A 21,414-nucleotide genomic window follows, 5' to 3' on the forward strand; every position below is an offset into this window, starting at 1 on the left:
TGTTAAAAACATTTTTATTTTAGCCATTTGGAGGTTTATGTTTATTCAATTAAGAATGTTCATGCTAACTGAAGACAGTATGTCCTTTTACAATTAACAAAGGTTTGGGTTACAATATTTTGTGAAACAATTTTAAGTCACCTTTATGCAAATCTATAAAAAATTTTTTTAGGGAAATCCTAAATAGAAATGTTATTCTTCAAGAGTTCTATTGGAGAAAAGATTTCAACTTTTGTTGATGGATTTTTAAAAATTAGATTATAATTGCTTTACAATGTTGTGTTAGTTTCTGCTGTACAACGACGTGAATCAGCTATATTTATACATATATCCCCTCCCTCTTGTATCTCCCCCCCCACCCCATCCCACCCATCTAGGTCATCACAGAGCACTGAGCTAAGGTCCCTTCTTTTAACCAAGTTAGATATAGAAAAGAGCTAAGTCACATTTCAGAGCTGTTACAGTATTCAATTTAAACACCGCAGGCTTTTCTAATCACACCATTGGAAACTTATCTTTAGAAGTTTGATCTCATTAGCAAGTAAAATTCCATTTAGAGAACATTCCTTTGTAAATTAAAGTACCTAGTATCAGAAATAATTACAATGGTCAACATCCATTTACTACCCAGTTTTACTCTTAAAAAGAAAAAAATGTTTAGTTGAGGCTGCTAACCAAAATGATGTGTATAGAATAATTTAAAATAAAGGCAAAATGAGGCAAAGAGAAAATAAGGATAACAGAATGTCAGATGTGTAACGAACATTCCCTTGTCTACCCGAAAAGACCACAAAGTTTTCTACCCATCAATATGAAGAGGAACGCATGGTCAGTTACATGATTCTTAAGGTAAAAATAAACCGGTTGCTGCTCAAGAGTACAACTATTTCTAATACCAAAATAAGAGAGAAATTCTCTTGCAGGTGTTCAGAAAAGAGAGTAAGGCATTAGATAATAAACACCTCGGCTAACACCCCAACATTAAACCCAGCAATGAGGTTCATAGGATCATACCACATCAATCCCCTCAGCATTACTGATCTATGGCATCATGCACATTACGGTTTCATAAAAAGAATTCTGCAGAAAGACAAAAAGGCCTGCATTAACCCAAGAATATATTTAGAGCCTTGATTCTGAACTAAAGGATGGAGCAGTGCCACACCTTTCCAGCAGAAGTGGGGGTAGAAGGGAGGCCACAAAAAGTGGTGCTTTTCCCAACTATGCTGGTTTACATGCCCCACAGCCCACTCGCACAGGATATTCTCCATTCCTCCAGCTGATAATCAACTGTCAAGTAAAGAGATTTGCCAAGGGAAACAAATCATTGTCCTTCAGGACTGTGGAGGCCAAGACAGTCTTGAAAGACCTTGATTTAGAGTGTGTCCAGGGGCAATGAGAGGCCTGAGGCCAAATTCAACTTATATAAAATTGCCGTCCTTCAGGCAATCTTCTAAGGATACTGTTTTCACCCCAAAATTTTGAAAAGTATTAAGTTGCTGAAGTTAACGGATATAAAGGGAAGATTATAAACAAAATCTCTAAGTATGCTTCTGGAAGCAGTTGTTTTCCAAACAGATGAGATATACAGAAAACTCACCCACTAACATAAAATAACTAAAATAAGCATACCAAATTATGATTTATATAAATCTGATTGTGGCTCATCATATATAAGAAACAAGCAGCTCACCAAATGCCATTAAGCTATTTTAAATGGCTCCTGGGCAACCAGTCAATTGCTTGAGTTGAGATCAGTGAGGCTTTTGGGATACTAAAACAAGAATAGAACATCTATATACAGGATGAGGGCTTTAAAAAAAAACAGGGGAACAGTGCTGCCAGCATATGAGAGTTCAGATCCTGCCTTCTGCCAGAAGCTAGCGTTCTGGACAGTGCTATGAGTTTACACATTACTCTACGTCCCCCCTATTTCAAGGGAGTGAAAAAAGTATCAACGCCCATTTACCGTCCCCAGAAGACTCTGATTTAGTTTAAATGCTGCTGTAAACATGACTAGAGAAGGCCTGGAAAAGTTAAATTCTAATGAGTAACCATGACTTCCTGAAAGCTGTCAGTGCACCATGCAAAGCTTCATTATTGGCCAGATCCAGTGCAAGAACATGTAATAAGACAGTTTCAATACATAAACATTCTTAAAACTTTAATACTTCTGAAATAGGAATCTCCTACACCAAACAACTACTGCATGGTCTAACAAGTATTAACAGCAGCGTGAAGCTTCTCTTGCTGTTTAGAATACTGAATAAAGACTTCGTGAATGAAGCATTGTTTTTAATGCTGAGTTCTACCGGAAGATTTTTTCCCCAACTATCAGCATTAACAGTCATAAGTCTAATTATTCATATTTGAGTTTCCTGTTAAATTACATTCATCTCTCTATCACATGATATCAGGAGACATTAAAGTTGTTTCATTTTTTTCCCCTTTAACTTTGCCATAAAGGGAACACACAGTTCATGGAAGGATTTCTAAAGCACAACATTTGAAAAAATAAAGATAGATATTAATAAATGTTAAATACTTGCCCTTCCTGTGATTTTTCCTTCTGAAAAATCAGTTCTAAATCTCTGAAAGAGAAGATATAAGCATAGTTTATAACAACAGATTGGTAAGAAAGACTCACATTTCAGTTCAGTACTTTCTATCCAAAGTTAAAATCCCAACTTGGTAACCCTGATATTAAAAAATGTTATTAGGGACTTCCCTGGTGGCACAGTGGTTAAGAATCTGCCTGCCAATGCAGTGGACACGGGTTCGAGCCCTGGTCCAGGCTGATCGCACATGCCGCGGAGCAACTAAGCCCGTGTGCCACAACTACTGAGCCCACGCGCCACAACTACTGAAGCCCGCGCGCCTAGAGCCCGTGTTCCGCAACAAGAGAAGCCACCGCACTGCAACGAAGAGTAGCCCCCACTCGCTGCAACTAGAGAAAGCCTGTGTGCAGCAACAAAGACCCAATGCAGCCAAAATAAATAAATAAATCTATTACAAAAAATGTTATTAAAGTTATAGTTTAAGGATATTCAATAAAAAGTGTGTGAAATTTTACTGAAAAACAGGATAGATTAATTAAACGTAAAACTGCTTTGTTCTGTATAATGTATTTAAAAAGACAAAAACTATCAAATATAAAGGATTAACCAGCCTGTCAGTAAAAAAAAAGTGAAAGTTTCACAGTGTCGAGTTAAGGGTCAATAAGAAAAAAATAAACATAGTGGGAACAGGGACTCAGAACATTAACATCTGTAGTTTAATGTAACTGTTTCATTAAGAAAAAGAAGAGAGAAATTTAGTGTATTAACATGAAATGGTTCTCACCAATGCTTCTGTAAGAAGTTCTGTTCTGTGTTCTGTAGAAAATTTTAATGTTTCTGACTTTTTTCCACTGCCTTTACGAAATGTGAGGTTGAACTCTGTTCCTTGTCCTTTTCCAACAGGGCTGATGTTGCAAATGTCTCCATAAGGCCACTAACAAAAAGAAAGGAATTCTTTCAACTTGTGCTATACTATGGGGAAATGCAACACTTATTTTTACTACTTTAATTTCACAATCACTGATTAACTGAGAAAATTTTACAAAATAGTATTGAGGTCTAGAAACGGTTTTGTCTTATAGTAATTCTATAAAACAAACTTTTAAAAGTTTTCAGTCATCAGAGACAATAAAGAAGTCCTATCTGTTTTCCAACTTCAATGATTGTTGACATTAATCCAAAGCAATTAAAATACATAGATGTGAAAAGAACTGGGGAATAGCATTTTATGAGTACCTACAAATGTGTTAAAAACAGCAACAAAAAGAAGAATCTGTAAAACATACTTAATTTAGAATTAAAATAAACTAGAATATATTTATGTTTACTTATCCATATTCACATTAGTCTTGCCTTTATAGACAGTAACCTTACTTTCATGACAAGTATTTTCCAACCACTGCACTTGTGACTTATGTATGCCTGTATTACAGTAACAATGCTGCCTTTAAAATTATAAAGAATTTACAAATTTTACATTAAAAAGACTGCTGTAATCAACAGTAACATATTAAAATGTTATACCCCTTAGAGCCTAGAAATAAGCACACACATGCCCCCTTTATTTATGTTTGGTCCTGAGCACTGAGCATTATATAAGCATATTAATCTTTTTCAGATTTGACACTTCTATCCTAAAGTACTGATTTCAGGCAGGGAGTCATGGGTCAGGTTTTAACCTGGCTTTTAAAATTCAAATGGAGTTCAAACACCTAATAGCTTCTAACATAATTACCTGATTTGTTACTTCTAAGGTATTGGGATTATATGTAGTAATCGCATGGGTTCCAACTGAAAAGACACGCTTATACCTACAAAGGAAGTACTTAAGTTTAGTCTTAAATAAAAGAAACATTTTATAACAAAATACATATAACACAAAAGGAACATTTCAATAAATAAATAGAAATGTGTTAACTGATTAATGTGACTAAATATATCTTCGTTTTATATTCTCACATTTTTAATGTTCTGAAATGCTACTGGTATTAAGACCCACCCATCACTCATTTTACTGTGAAACAATAAGATCCTTAAGTAGAAAAGTAAAACCTATGCAAGCAATCTTGTGCTGTTAGTATACATGAAGTTAGCAAATCACTGCCAGAGGATGCCAAAAGAATCTAAATGGGAAAATTTTATTTAAAAAAAAGACACTGTACACTACTAATTGTTTCAAAATATCCTTTCAACAAGAACATGATGCAAATGAAGGAAAAGCTATGGTCTACAACTGGTCTGTCACACTCCTATTCTGGAATCTAAATAATTTCTATTTAAGCAACTACCTATTACATTTAAGTGTTGCAATTTTATAGAAGTAGGAAGGCTACATCACAGACAAGCAATTTTCACTTCTCACTTCACTTCCTTCACTTAAAGCAACATATCTGAAGGAGAAAAACCATTTGGGTATCAGTAATCCTTTAAAAGAGAGAGCAATTCATAATGATAAAAGTGGAAACTGAATTAGAAAAATTTATTTAAAACTGAAGAATTAGCTCTTTGGAAATAAAATAATAAAATAGGTCTAAGAAAATACAAAAACAAAATCAGGAATAAAAGAATTTATAACCATAGACACAGAAGAAAAAAATGATGTGTGTAAGTCTATGCTGATAAATTTGAAAATTAAGAATAAATCAACCCCTGTATAGAAGAATTTAAGAAAGCTGCAAACAATTACACCCTGCAAAAGTACCAAGGCTCAAACAAGGAGATGAAATCTTAAAGGAACAGGTAAATCCTATGCTTCTTAAATTGTTCCAGGAAACAGACTAAGGACAGCTTCTCAATTCTTTCAGTGATACTAAAATCTGGTAAGACAATACAAAAAAGAAAAAAAATACACCAATCTATTTTTAAATAAATACTATCAATATGAATCAAATGGCATATTAAAATAGTAATACACCATGACCAAAGACAGTCATTTTAGGAAAACAGTTGAATATCAGAAAAATGTATTAATTGATCATATTTATTGAAATATCTATTTGTAGTTTAATAAGAGATTTTTAAATGATCAAAAATGGATGTTAAACACAATCAGATGCTTTTTTTATATGTATGGGAAAGACTGTGTTTTTCTGCTTTAAACTACTAATACAGTAAAAAGGCATACATTACCTTAATCCAGCAGCCACTAGCTGACTCAAGGGTCACACACTAGGAGTATTCCCATTAAGATCAAGAGAGCTCTTTCACATTTTAATTTCCCTATTATTTCTTCTAATCATTATATTATATAATAAAAATGATGAAATTTCCATTTTGGGGAAAAATGATAGATTCTATTCATCTATACCATATTGCTATATTACAAATTTTTCTCCCTAATTTCATAAGTCTACAGTGGAATGGGAAACTAAAGAATGAGAGCCCTTCCTTTTAACATAAAAACATTCATTTGCTGCTTTCTAAAGTGGGGAGAAGTTGAAGGATTGGTGAAGTGGATGAGGATTTATCTAAACAGATAAAAAGTCTCAAAGCTTCAGAGGCTTAATCAATTAATGGGAACAAAGAAAAACAAAGAAAATCTTATTAAAGCAATATTTGCCTCAGAAGATTGCACAATGAAATCAAATGTATGACAGAAATATGAATTCCCGAATTCTAACTTTCAGAATCGTCTTGAGAGTCAAACATGCCAATTTTTGTTTTTTTTTAATTTTTATTGGAGTATAGTTGATTTACAATGTTGTTAGTTGCAGGTGTACAGCAAAGTGAATCAGTTATACATATACATATATCCAATTTTTTTAAGACTCTTTTCCCATATAGGCCATTAGAGAGTATTGAGTAGAATTCCCTGTGCTATATAGTAGGTCCTTATTAGTTATCTATTTTATATATAGTAGTGTGTATATGTCAATCCCAATCTTCCAATTTATCCCTCCCCTCCTTAACCCCTGGTAAACATAAGTTTGTTTTCTACATCTTCAACTCTATTTCTGTTTTGTAAATGAGTTCATTTCAAACATGACAATTTTTATAATCCTGAAATGAAACTACAGAACTTATTTATTTTACTCTGGAAGCAAAAGCGTAAGAATTAAATGCCTGAAATGTTCCAAATGTCATCTGATGTTGTCATATTCAAAATCTTAGAGGATCTCAGTTAAGAAAATATCCTTTTCAATTCTATACTAATCTCCTCCACACAATGAAGCCCTTTCTAATTTCTAACATTTTTCTCATGTAACTTTTTCATCCTGATTAGTGCCGTGCAAAAGAACTTTCCAAAATGATGGAAACATTCTGTATCTACACTGTCCAATTAGGTAGCTCTATTGACCACTTGAAATGTGGCTAATGAGCAACTGAATTCTAAATTTTATTTAAACTTAAATAGCCATGCTTGTTTAGTGGCTACCATGTTGGAGAGAACACAATCTAGATCCTGCAGCAAAAGGATGCTGGAGTGAGGTGCCCAAAGTACTGTCATGACTGGTAAACTCAGAGCTATCTTTCAGATAAATACAGAGCTCTAAAGCCTTCCTAAGAAGAGAGTTGTAAGAAAATTCTCAGGAGAATTCCCTTCCATTCCCCTTTCTTCCCCTTCCTTTCTTCTAAGAGTTCCCCATGCCTCTCTCCTCTAGAATGGCTGCTGGACTACTCTTTAACGTTAGGGCAAATACTTCTAAGTCATTTAAAACCTTTATAAGCAGCCCTAAACCTTCAAAGAGTACCTAAAAAGCCCCTTGGAGATCAGATTTAGAGATTAAAATCTGAATGAGCTCACATGTATGGTATGTTAGTTATACCTGCAACTTAAGGTTTTTCTCTTAACTTTTACTTTCACTAAGTCACTGGTGTCTTAAGTCATAAAGAATAGACAAATACTCCATAAATTCAAGGAGGTACATGTCTTCCTTATCTTTGAAACTCTAACTCCTAGCATAGTACCCAGCACTGCATAAAGCCAGGTGCTCAATAAATGTTTATCCAATAGCTAAACAGACCAATCCATGCATTCAGATCTATGACTCTAAGCAAGAGTTTACTCTTGCTTTTAAAACACAATATAAATCAGACAGCAATTAACAGCACACCAATTTTTTTCTTCATAACCACTGTGATATCAGGAAAAGACTAAGTTCGTATCTTTAGGAAGAAAATACATTTTATTCACTATCTGCAATGAGAAATTGCCATTTTAATTTTTTTATTTTTTTAAAATAATTTTTATTGAAATATAGTTGATTTGCAATGTTGTGGGTTTTTTGTTTGTTTTTTTGGCTGCATTGGGTCTTCATTGCTGTGCGAGGCCTTTCTCTAGTGGCGGCGAGCAGGGACTACTCTTCGTTGTGGTGCGCGGGCTTCTCACTGCAGTGGCTTCTCTTGTTGTGGAGCACGGGCTCCAGGCGCGAGGGCTTCAGTTGTTGTGATGCATGGGCTCAGTAGTTGTGGTGCGCCAGCTCAGTAGTTGTGACACATGGGCTTAGTTGCTCTGCGGCATGTGGGACCTTCTGGAACCAGGGCTCGAACCCGTGTCCCCTGCATTGGCAGGCGGATCTTAACCACTGCACCACCAGGGAAGTCCACGAAATTGCCCTTTTTAAATCCTAATAATTTAATTTGCAGTTCTATGGGTCTGAGATGAATCTGTTGGCTCATTCTTAAAAATTATCATACTAAAAACAAGTTCTTACTACAAAATATACAGCTATATAAAATCAACTACAAAAGGAATAAAGACTAAAGTAGACAAAATGAGAAATATATGACAGATGATGCCATACACATGATGAAATGTGAAAGCAAACACCTTTGCCCCAATGAAATTAATATTCATTATTAATATTAATGAAATTAATATTCATTATTAATATTAATGAAATTAATATTCATTAGTAAATATATAATATTCAATATATTTACTGCACTTGTTTCCTTTTCTTCAGGAACTAAAGCTACACACATCATTAAATGCCTGTAGGGAGTAGACATTTCTTCCACTCCTTAAGTTTTCTTAACTCACAGATTTATTCTAATGTGATAGCCTATTAAGAAATGATTTACATTACCCATTAACTATAAGGTTATTTAGAATCAGGAAACTAATGATACTCAAATAAATTAAAAAGTGTTTGAGACAACTGCTTTCTGTATTGGGGCATTTTGCTCCCATAGCAACTGGTGATAAAGAACTGGGTGATAAGGACAAAAGATGTGCTAACAATAGTGCTGATAAGATAAGAAAGATCATCTGACAGCAAAGCAAGACCGCTGAAGCAAAAGCTGGGGATGTACTCCAGTTTCGGATTTTGATAAGTGATGTTCAGATTTCTTAATAGGCAGATTAAATTTATATTAACTTACATGAAAACAAACACACTCTTGTATTAATTCCTGCAAATAAAAATGTTATGCCATTCTTAAACCTTCTAGTCCTTATGAATATTGCTTTCTTCTTTTAAACAACTTTTTATATCACGATTTTTTCCCATATGGCAATTTTTGGGGGGGGGGGAGAAAAAACTAATACGTTAGATCAGATACTGCATATTAAGTATTATCATGGATTGACCCAATATTAAATGAGCACAGTGTGCTGGGTTGAATGGTATGGCAGTGAATAAGAGTCCCTTAAAGACCTAGTTTCCTCTGGGCAGACATTTTGTTTGTTATTTAGTTAACTAATTCAGACATCTGAAATAAACTTCAAAGTAGTAAGAGCTAAGATACTTGTCAGTCATTGTATGAAAGCTTATTTCGGATTTGAATTTCTTAACTAGCTTATATCAATTAGGCATGTACAACAGTATCAAGAGAAAGATATTACAAAAATATTGGCCACCATCACAATGTCATACCCTTCTGCACAGAAATTCATATTATTCAGTTCTCTCAAAATAGAGAAAATTAAACGTTACTTTTTTGTAAGGTACAGAAAAAGCTTGTGTTTATTATAAAATAATGGTTCTCAAATTTCTTGGGATAATAAAACCTTTGCATGTTACTTTTAAAGTTAAGATTCTCAATCCTTTCAGTGGACAGTCTATGCAACAGGTCTCAAATAAGCCAAACACATCTAATCAGAGCTGGAAGACAGCTTTTATGTTACCTTGTCTAGTCCTCATAACATACAGCTCGAACCCTTATAGTACCCTGAGTAAAGTTGGCTACTTTTAGTAGTTGACGACTACTGGTACGAGGGAACCAACTAACCTTCCCTAAAAGTAATTCTATTTGTTTTCCAGTACTGCAGATATTGACTGTTGTTCCTTAGTTCTAAGCCAATATATACTTCCCCACAAGTTTCACCCTCTGGTCCAAGTTCTGTCTTTCAGCTTCATATGAAGCATACCTAATTTTTCTGCCAATCAGACTTTCAGTGCGAATTCTTTCCTAGGTTGAACACCTAGGTGCCTCAACCATTTAAAAGTAAGATCTGGGGGCTTCCCTGGTGGAGCAGTGGCTAAGAATCTGCCTGCCAACGCAGCGGGCATGGGTTTGAGCCCTGGTCCGGGAAGATCCCACATGCCACGGAGCAACTCAGCCCGTGCGCCACAACTACTGAAGCCCGTGTGCCTAGAGCCTGTGCTCTGCAACAAGAAAAGTCACCACAGTGAGAAGCTCGCGCACCGCAACAAAGAGTAGCCCCTGCTGGCCGCAACTAGAGGAAGCCTGTGCACAGCAACAAAGACCCAACACAGCCAAAAATAAAATAAACAAAATAAATAAACAAATAAAAAGATTTGGACACCAATTTCTAGAAGCCTTTAGGATTCTCACAGCATCTAGAGTTTTTCCTTTTATTATTAAAAGCTTGAGAATCTAGTTACTTGAACTAAATCTTAGTCCATCAGATAACGTAACTAGGGATAACTGAAGTGCAAGGTTTCTCAGAGTTAAGAGATCAATGGTAAGCACTCTTACAGTTAAGCCCATCAGCTCTGGAGTCACACTGCCTGGGTTCAAATACTGTATAAACTGTTCACTTACTGTGTATCCTCTGATAACTTGCTTAACCTCTCTAAGCTTCAGTTTCCGCATCTGAAAGATGTGGATAATATGCATACTTAGCTCATAATGTGAGAATTAAATAATCCATGTAAAGTTCTTGTCACTTAGTGCTTATAATCAGTAAATGTTATTCTTATTGCACTTTTTCTGTTGATTGAATAATGGGGGGGAGGGTTCAACACTCCACTAGTCACTGAACTAATTATTATTAGTATCATATGTTTCAAGTATCCATGACTGCTGAATTCGTATTTAAAATACAGAACAAAACTAATTGATCATTCATCTCATTATATTACCGGGATACTCCATTCTGGTCAAACTCCACTTGAAAGATGAGTTTCACCTGAGAGGGCTCATTTACATTAGAAGTTGTATTCCTCAGAAAAGAGAAAAAAGGAATGTATAGGAAACATTCTGCGGTAACTCAGTGAGAAAATGTCCCATTTCTAATTAAAGGGCATCCCATGAAATGTAGTATTTTAAGTACTTATTTTCTGTGATGCAGGGTCCATATATTTTCCAGCTCAGATGGAGCTTTCTTTTTTTTTTTAATTTAATATGGACTATTTTGTAACTAGTTCTGTGATTTTTTTTTTTTTTAATTAACAGCTACTTTATTTATTTTTAGCTGTGTTGGGTCTTCGTTTCATGCAAGGGCTTTCTCTAGTTGCGGCAAGCGGGGGCCACTCTTCATCGTGGTGCGGGGGCCACTCTTCACCGTGGTACGCGGGCCTCTCACTATCGCGGCCCCTCCCGTTGCGGGGCACAGGCTCCAGACGCGCAGGCTCAGCAGTTGTGGCTCACGGGCCCAGTTGCTCCGCGGCATGTGGGATCTTCCCAGACTAGGGCTCGAACCCGTGTCCCCTGCATTAGCAGACAGATTCTCAACCATTGCGCCACCAGGGAAGCCCCGGAGCTGTCTTTTAAACAGGCTTTTTTAGAGCAGTTTTAGGTTCACAATAATATTAAGCAGAAGGTACAAAGATTCCCAGTATACTCCCTGTCCACACCCATGCACAGCCTCCCCCATTATCAACAAGCCCCACCAGAGTGATACATTTGTTACAACTGGTGAACCTACACTGACACATCATTATCCAACAAAATCCACAGTTTACATTAGAGTTCACTCTTGGTGCCTTACATTCTATGGTTTGGACCAAAGTATAATGACATGTATCCACCATTACAGTATCATACAGTAGTTTCGCTGTCCTAAAAATCCTCTGAGCTCTGCCTATTCATCCTTCCCTCCCTGCTAAACCTTGAAAGCCACGATCTTTTTACTGTCTCCAAAGTTTTGCCTTTTCCACAATGTCATATACTGCAGTTGGAATCATACAGCACGTAGCCTTTTCAGATTGGCTTCTTTCACTTAATATTATTATGCATTTAAGTTTCCTCCATGTCTCTTCATGACTTGATGGTTCATTTTTTTAGTGCTGAATAATACTCATTGTCTGCATGTACTACAGTTTACTCATTCACCTACTGAAAGACATCTTGGTTGTTTTCAAGTTTCGGTAATTATGAATAAAGCTGCTATCAACATCTGTGTGGACATAAGTTTTCAACTCCTTTGGGTAAACTGAGTGTAACTGCTGGATCATATGGTAAGAGAACGTTGAGTGTTGTAAGAAACCACCAAACTATTTTCCAAAGCGGCTATACCATTTTGTATTTCCACCAGCAATAAATGAGATTTCCTGTTGCTTCACATCCTCACCAGCATTTGGAGTTGTCAGTGTTCTGGATTTTGGCCATTCCAGTAGATGTGTAGTGGCATCTCTACATTTGCATGCATTTCTCTGAATTATTTGCCATCTGTATATTTTCTTTTCTTTTTCTTTGGCTGTGCCGCACAGCATGTGGGATCTTAGTTCCCCGACCAGGGATCGAACCCGTGCCCCCTGCAGTGGAAGTGTGAAGTCCTAACCACTGGACTGCCAGGGAATTCCCTGAATATTTTCTTTGGTGAGGTCTCTGTTAAGATCTTTGGCTCATTTTTTAATCATGTTGTTTGTCTTCTTATTGTTGAGTTTTAAGGGTTCTTTGTATAACAGTGCTTTATAAAATATGTCTTTTGCAAATATTTTCTCCCAGCTTGTCTTTACATTCTCTTGATAGTGTCTTTCACAAAGCAGAAGTTTTCAACTTTAATGCAGTCCAACTTATCAATTCATTTTTTTCATGGCTAATGTATTTGGTGTTGTATCTAAAAAGTCATCATCAAACCCAAGGTCATCTAGATTTTCTCCCATGTTATCTTCTTGGAGTTTTATAATTTTACATTTCACACTTAGGTCTGTGATCCATTTTGAGTTAATTTTGTGAAGGATGTAGAATCTATGCCTAGATTCATTTTGTTGCATGTGGATGTCCAGGTGTTCAAGTATCATTTGTTGAAAAGAGAAGTATCATTTGTTGGAAAGACTCTTTGCTCCTAAAACTAGCTTTTTTTTTTTTTTTTTTTTTTTTTAAACTTTTGGGTTTATTTATTTTATTTATTTATTTATTTATGGCTGTGTGTTGGGTCTTCGTTTCTGTGCGAGGGCTTTCTCTAGTTGTGGCAAGTGGGGGCCACTCTTCATCGCGGTGCGCGGGCCTCTCATTATCGCGGCCTCTCTTGTTGCAGAGCACAGGCTCCAGACGCGCAGGCTCAGTAATTGTGGCTCACGGGCCTAGTTGCTCTGTGGCATGTGGGATCTTCCCAGACCAGGGCTCGAACCCGTGTCCCCTGCATTGGCAGGCAGACTCCCAACCACTGCGCCACCAGGGAAGCCCTAAAACTAGCTTTTAATAGAGCATTGTGTGTAAAATATAAAATTCCTAGCAGATGTGATCCTATTTGCACTTGAAAGATATTCAAATACCAGACTGCTTGATAATAAGCACAAAGAGATGTACAAAGAAAACACAAAGAGAATTCAGGATGGATGCATGTGAGGTTTAGAGGCTGGCAGGGTCAAGGGCTAAAATCAACAAAGCAGGGGAAAAAAACCCCAGGTTTCCTAGAGTTATCAGAGTTGGTGAGATGTGTAAATGCCAGGCAGCTAAAGAGAAGAGTCTCTCTTCTCTTGTAGGATTCTATTCCTACATTATAAGAAAGGTATGAAAAATTCACTAGCTTCCCTTTCCCTCAACTCTTCTCTCAATTTCCTGTATCTAGTCATTACACAGGCTGTCTATGAATGTAGTGGGCATCTGCCAATGAATTTCATAGACTGATTATGATATATCCCAATGTACTGCAGTTAAAATCCTGTTCAGATACTAAAATGCTACTTTTAAATTCAGAGCATTTGCTACAATTAATGTATGCAAATATTAAAGTGATCCACAGGTAGATTTTACATGTAATTTCCATCCAGAAAAAAATTAAGTACCTAATTTTCAACATTACTGTGAAGTTTTCCATAGTGAATCTGCATTTCAGCTTTAACTGAAATGTATGCATCTTCCTTCCTATCAGAAATGACTTGCCAGGTCAAAAAGGAAACTTTGCTCTTTCATGAAAGAAAAGTGCTTTTTACTACTGAAATCTCCTCCCCCTTCCTGCTCCTTCCAGACAAAGATATAATTTAACTGTGTATTTTACAAGTGGGAAAATGACAAACACAGCAGAAAGGCTACTTTGCCAGCCAAGGGGTGAAGAGACCTTAATCATTAAAAACACGAGTAGCCGCCGCAATGTAAACATATGAAAACTATTACAGAGGTAAAATGAAATAGGTCACATGAATATCCCCAAGGGAAATATCTGGAGAGGTTATCTTTAATTTAGGTATATTAAGATAAAGAAAAATATTTGTCCATCTTTACTGTCACTATCAATAACATTTTTCTAAAATGTTGGGGTTGAGTTGGAATCTCTTAAAACTGAGGCCCTAAAACCCCAAAATCACACGCAAAATTTGTTGCATATAGATATATTTCTAGAGAGAGGGTTCAAATAGCAACTCTGAAACAACAGAAAATTTTTAATATTGACCATTTATTTTTTTCATAAGACCAATGAGAAACACTTTAAACTTAGATTAGAATTGGCTACATAAAATAGGTAATATAATAAAAGATTCAGTGCCACATAATGATGTATATAACCTAATGAAATGATTCATTATCTGGAAAATGTAGTACCTTTCAAGAAGAAGTTAAAAGTTTCAAGGTGTGTACACTAAAAGCAACAAAATACTGTTGAAAGAAATTTTAAAAGATTTCAGTGTTAAGACATCCCATGTTTGTGGATCAGAAGACTTAACATTCTTAAGGTGGCCATACTCCCCTAATTGATCTATAGATTCAATGCAATCCGTATCAAAATCCCAGTTGCCTTTTTTGTAAAATTGATACTGACTCTAAGATTCATTCGGAAATGCAAGAGACCCAGAAAAGCCAACATAATTTGAAAATAAACAAAGTTGGAACCTGAAACTTTCTAGTTTTGAAACCTAGTACAAAGCTACAGTAATTAAGACAATATGGTTCTGGGAATTCCCTGGCAGTCCAGTGGTTAGGACTCAGCACTTTCACTGCCGTGGGCCTAGGTTTGATCCCTGGTCAGGGGAACTAAAACCCCACAAGCCGTGTGGCACAGCCAAAAAAAAAAAAAAAAAAAAAAATATGGTTCTGCCATAACGGTAGGCAAGGCATATAGATCAATGGAATAGAATTGAGAATTCAGTTATAAACTTTTACAGTCAATTGATTTTTGACACGGTTGTCAAAACAGTTCAATGGGGAAAGAATAGTTTTTTCAACAAATGGTGCTGGGATAACTAGATAGCCACATGCAAAAGAATAAAGCTGGATCCCTACTTCCCACTGCACACAAAAATTAACCCAAAATCAAAATTATAAAACTCTTAGAAGAAAACATAGGAATAAATCTTTGAGACCTTGGATTAGGTAATGGCTTCTTAGATGTGACACCAAAAGCACAAATGGCAATAGAAAAAAATAGATTGGATTCATCAAAATTTCATCAAAATTAAAACCTTTGTGCTTCAAAGCATACCATCAAGAAAGTGAAAAGACAACCCACTGAACAGGAGGGTTGCAAATCATACCTCTATAAGGGAGTTGTATTCATGATACATAAAGAACTTATGCAACTCAACAACAGAAGAATAAACAACTCAATTAAAAACTGGGTAAATGATTTGAATAGACATTTCATGAAATATACACAAAATGGCCAATAAGCACATGAAAAGATACTCAACATCTTAGTCATTAGGGAAATGCAAATCAAAACCACAATGAGATACCACTTCATATGCACTAGGATGGCTAAAATGAAAAGAAAGACAATAAGAAGTGTTGGTAAGGATGTGGAGAAATTGGAATCCTCATACATTGATGGGAGGATTATAAAATGCTGCAGCCACTTTGGAAAACAGTTTGACTGTTCCTCAAAAAGTTAAACATGGAGTTACCATATAATTCTATGTAACTCCATATACTGGGTTGGCCAAAAAGTTCGTTTGGGTGTTTGGTAAGATGTTACGGAAAAACCCCAATGAACTCTGGCCAACCCAATACCATCAATTCCACTCCTAGGTGTATACCCAAGAGAGATGGAAATATAGATTCACCCATAAACTTGTATGTGTTATAACAGCACTATTCTATTCATAATAGTAAAAAAGTAGAAACACTATAAATGTCCATCAACAGATGAATGGATAAACAAAATGTGGCAATATCCATACAATAGATTTGGCAATAAAAAGAAATGAAGTACTAACACATGCTACAACGTGGATAAACCTTGAAAACATGCTAAGTGAAAGAAGATAGTCACAAAAGATCACATATTGGATGAGTCCATTTATATGTGATGTCCTAAATAAGCAATACAGAGACAAAAAAAAGATTAGTGGGTGCCAGATGCAGGGGAGAGGGGAGGAATTGCTAATATATTTAGAGGAGTATTTTTGGGGGGTGAGGAAAGTGTTCTATAAATAGTTAGTGGTGATGGTTCACAACTCTACAAATACACTAAAAAACCACAGAATTGTACACCTAAAAAGAGTGAGTTTTCTGTTAAGTAAATTATATCAATAGAGCTGCTATAAAAACAAAGCAAAAAAGTTTCAAGGTGTGAATGATGGAGGTAACGAATTATGCTCGGAGCACAGAAATAGTTCTGCTCCAAATAATTACAAAAAAGGAAAGAAAAAAAAGGATTGTTTTAAGTCACAGTCATTACTAAGAACATTAAAAGTTTTTCCAGGTGACCACAATTACTGATAAGCTCACAAAGCAAAAAGTATTACTGGAAGTTTGTTCTTTAGAATTAATTCAACAGTATGCTACAATTGTATTAAAAAACAAAAGCTATATTATGATGATTAAAGCAATTTAACTCTTGAGGAAAAAATAAAGATCATTTAAATATACAACATTTTTTAAGGCTAAAAGAACTAAAGAGACTCATACTATTCTGGATGTGCCAATATTCTAACTTTGCTCAATGAAATTAACTGAAGAAAAAAATTTCAAGACAAGTATTCCACAGGATAACAATTAAGTAGCTCATACAACTGAGCTACTAAAAGGAAACAAAATTAAACACTCAAATCTTTCAAAATTATAGTCAGTTTCTTAATGCAAACCAGAAACACTACAGAATTCAGATGTTGCACCATTCTAAGAAGTTACAACACTATTACCTAAAAAATGGAAAGTTAAGAATAAGAACTACCCCACCCTCTCTCCTCATCCTCCAGAGGAAAAAACAAAAAGAATAAGAACTAAAGTTATTGGCTTTGTGCACATGTCATGTTTTATCTGTCTGAGGCCTGATCTGGAATAATGTGGTTACCTATTTGTCAAAGTGTGGCACACTCATTTTACTTATTACTACTCAAAATGACCATAGACTAAACTTTTCTGTAATGGTCAAAAGATGCCATTCACTGAATACTCAATGTATTTAAGGTATAATTTTAAAACCTTCACATACTCCATAACAATTCATTTAATCCTTATATCAGTCTGAGGGGTAGGAATTACTATCCATTTTACAAAAGGATACATAAGCATGTACACCTTGCTTTGACCATGCAAGTTACTGAAAAATGTCATCATCCCCTCCCAAGGAAGAGACCAAACCCAATTTTTAAATTTCATTACAGGTTTAAAAAAAGATTACAAAATGCAATATTGGCATATTTTCCCTGAGAGTCAAATGGAAATGAATATGTATTGATAACACAGGCTTCTTTTTAAGCGACAGAGTTGTGAAGTTAACACTCCACTACTACATAACATCATTAATTGACAGCATTCAAGACAGTGGATAACTGGTTTATATTCCTTTTAATTCCTACCAAATTCCTTCCCAAGACAGACAGAGAAAACCAGACATATCAAAAGAAAAAAGAACAATAATTTATTCTAAATGTAGCATTTGCATTTAAAATATGTACATATGCTTTTCAGAAGAGAAGGGCTGGATGACATTATTGAGTTGTGCAGTACTATTCAAGACACTGAAAAAGTAATGTTTAAAACACTTTATAGAGGCAGAGAAAAGTAAAACCAACAGAAATACTCACTTTCCCCTCCATGAATGTTTTGTTGTGTAGAAACATGCTAAATCCTTATTTTCCCTAATTATGTTCATTTTGTGCTGAAACCTGAAAGATAAAAATATGGGTAAATTTCATAATAGTGCTATCCTTAAGGGTTTTCCCTGAATCTCCCATACCATAATTTCATAGCCTGCCATATGGCACTGATTTTAAGACACCAATTTTTCTACAAGACCATAAGGTTTTAAAGGATAGGGATGGTCTGTTCACCTCTCTATCACAGCCTTTAGCACAGCATATTGTCACAGCTCTCTTCCACTACACTGGGTTTCTTGAGGACAAGAATCACCCTCTATCAACATCTCGATTGCAGAGAACCTAATTAAAAAAAATGTTAAAGTAAATGAATCTTTAAATCTCACATTGCCAAACAATGTCTTAACACATCATGGGCACCTACAAATGTTTGCCAAGGGTCAAACCAATTCTAATAGGTTTTTGTCTATTAGACAAAACACTTAGCTAAACACTTAGCTGCTAAGTGTCAGCCATCTTGCTGTCACTGTCACTTTAAAGGGAACCTATTGTAAATAAGTAAGGTTTAATTTAATAGTCTCATTATAAAAGTAATTCAAGTACATAATACAAAAATTTTAATGTTCATAAAGTAATGCATCTTTCATCCTAGCATCCAAAGATAATCATTCTAGCTTCCCTTCTTCTAGCTAGAAAAAATAACTTTTTAAACAAAATTGAGATTGTCATTCATACCACTTAACCTGTTTTTACAGAATATTAACCTTTTTCCACAGAATTATACTTTGAGAAAATAATTTTTAAGTCACATGGTATTCCACACTAGAACAATGCTACTCAAAGTGTAGTTGCAAACATCAAGATGAGTGCAGAAATTAATTGTTTAGAAATGTTTGTTACAGTTTGGTTAGTGAACTCTCTAGTTAAACAGGACAGTTGAAGATTGTTGAACTTCCTAACAGCCACAGGCAGAGGGACCATGTTATGTGCAATATTTCAAGATTAGTTTGTTGACTATAACCTTGAGGTGTCAAAAATCCAGAATCCATTTATCTCATGAAAAAATTTCAATTTAATTTTACACAATAATTGCATAAACTGGCTACTAATGAAAGACTGATGATAAATTTTGAAAATTCTGCATCATTTGCTTCACACTGAATAAAAGTTAAAAATGAATATGGTCATTTATTTCTTTTGTCACTTGGCTATTGCTTCCTACCCTTAATAATTAGAAATGCTCTCTAAAAAATACTGTAAGGTACATACCAAAGGGTCAATAATGCAAACTGAATGGTTAGAAGTATGGTTCACTTAGCTTTCTTTACATCTTTATATGTCTAAACATTTTTTTAGTCAACAAGTATTCTTTTCATAATTAGAATAAAACCATTTTCATCCAAAAACATTTTTATAACAGCTTTTTGAGACACAATTCACACACTATAAAATTCACCCTTTTAAAAGTGTACAATTCATGGGTTTTTAGCATGTACACAGAGTTCTACAACCAACACAGTATTTTTATCACCCCAAAAAGAAACCCTGCTAGCAGCCACTCCCCAATCCCCCTCACTCCCACCACCTGGCATCCACTAATCTACTTCCTGTCACTACGCACTTGCCTATTTTGGAATCCCATACAAACAGAATCATACAATATGTGGTCTTTGTGACTGGCTTCTCTCACTTAGCGTAACATTTTCAAAGTTTATCCATGTTGTGGCATGGATCAGTTTCCTTCTATTGTATAGATGCAACACATTTTGTTTATCATCAGTTGATGGATATTTGTGTTGTTTCTACTTTTTGGCTATTATCAATCATGCTGCTATGAACAATCATTTTGTGCGAATGTTTTCATTTCTCTTGGATATATATCTGAGAGGCAAACACATTTTTAAAGATACCTCTATTTTGACATTACTTTCTTCATTCTTCTTGTTTTTCTATCAGCAAATTAGCAAGGGCCTCTGTACTCTATGTATTGTAGAATGCTCTTCCCCTAGATATCTACATGGCTAACACCTTCAGCTCCTTCAACTCTGTGTCCAAATGTCACCTTTACAATGAGGCCTAGCCTAACTATCTTGTTTTAAATTGTAATTACCCTCCTCATTCTATACTCTCTATCCTAACTCCTGCTCATATTTTCTCTAGGGTACCTTTCATAGTCTAACATGCAATTTAGTCTATTTATTATTTATCTAATCCTACTAGAATATCCAGAGAGGTATTTTTGTCTGTTATGCTCATTTTCTCTAGGCTCTCCAGAGCCTACAAGAGTACCTGACACAAAACAGGTGCTCAATGAGTATTTGAGTGAATGAATGAAATTCAGCAACCCCATGAGCAATTTTGATGGCCACTTCAAACTTGATATTCTAAAAGGTACTCCCAAATAAGGTTTTGGCAAACCTTCCGGAAAAACATCAATTCATGCTCTGAGGAATAATAAGAGAACCACAAGTAACAGCAAGTTTAGAGAAACCATTATTGTTACCAGAGAGGAAATATCTCTTAACAGTCAATGACATCTTCCTACTAGTGTGCATGGAGACAGCTAAATATAGTCCTGTCATTTGGTGTGCTGTTTTGTTTTTTCTGGATTGTGTATCTGAAATGACACAGGCAGCCAACCAAGAATTACTACACCAGCACACATGATCCCTGCCTCCTGAATCACTTGTAGTAAACGATATTGCTGAAAAGAAACTTAGGTTGGATCTCTGAAAAGGTGCCAAAAAAGTGAAAAACTATAGGTCTACAGATGATATTTTCCCCTTACATACTGTAACTGAAGATTGGAAAAATGTAAGAAAAAGGAGGACAGAAAAGGTAAATGGCTGATATTGAAGAGTGGAGTTTGGATTCCGAGTCCACAATTTCTTACATCAGAATGACTGACTGAACCAAAGGCCTATCTAGAGAAAACTGACAAGAAAGAAAATGTGTTTGAGTGAAGACTGGCTGACCTCATCAAGGGACTTTAAAAGTGAGAGAAAAAATAATGTAAGAGTTTAAAATGACAGCCACAGAGAACTTATGGCATGACCCAGGAGTAAAGATCCCTAATAAATCAAAGGGGGGGGGGGAATCTCACAATAACAAAGCAAATTTAAGAATTAAAAAAAAAAAACCCTAAAGAATGATCTCGTAAGTATCACTGGTTTGGGGGAATAGGTAACTCAAATGGATTTTTTAGGAGGGGAATTAAAACAAGTTTACATCAAGAAGACTTATCTACCACTTTTTGGAGACCTATGAACTCGGGGGTGATGAAAACACTAGACTCCAGAGAGTTC

At 35.4% G+C, this 21,414-nt stretch overlaps 1 protein-coding gene across 5 annotated transcripts in view; it reads right to left on the reverse strand.

Moving 5' to 3' along the window:
- Positions 1-21,414, reverse strand: part of DNAJC13 (DnaJ heat shock protein family (Hsp40) member C13) — a 128,690-nt gene that overhangs the window by 78,872 nt on the left and 28,404 nt on the right. For all 5 annotated transcript variants that reach the window (XM_061194673.1, XM_061194670.1, XM_061194671.1 and 2 more), the window contains exons 2-5: positions 18,098-18,178; positions 4,294-4,369; positions 3,343-3,492; positions 2,550-2,591 (exon numbers count right to left, since the gene is read on the reverse strand). In XM_061194673.1, the coding sequence (XP_061050656.1) occupies positions 2,550-2,591; positions 3,343-3,492; positions 4,294-4,369; positions 18,098-18,178 (349 nt within the window). The remainder of the gene's footprint in view (positions 1-2,549; positions 2,592-3,342; positions 3,493-4,293; positions 4,370-18,097; positions 18,179-21,414) is intronic.

Source organism: Eubalaena glacialis, chromosome 6 (assembly GCF_028564815.1).
Source record: "Eubalaena glacialis isolate mEubGla1 chromosome 6, mEubGla1.1.hap2.+ XY, whole genome shotgun sequence".
Classification (NCBI taxonomy): Eukaryota; Metazoa; Chordata; class Mammalia; order Artiodactyla; family Balaenidae; genus Eubalaena; species Eubalaena glacialis.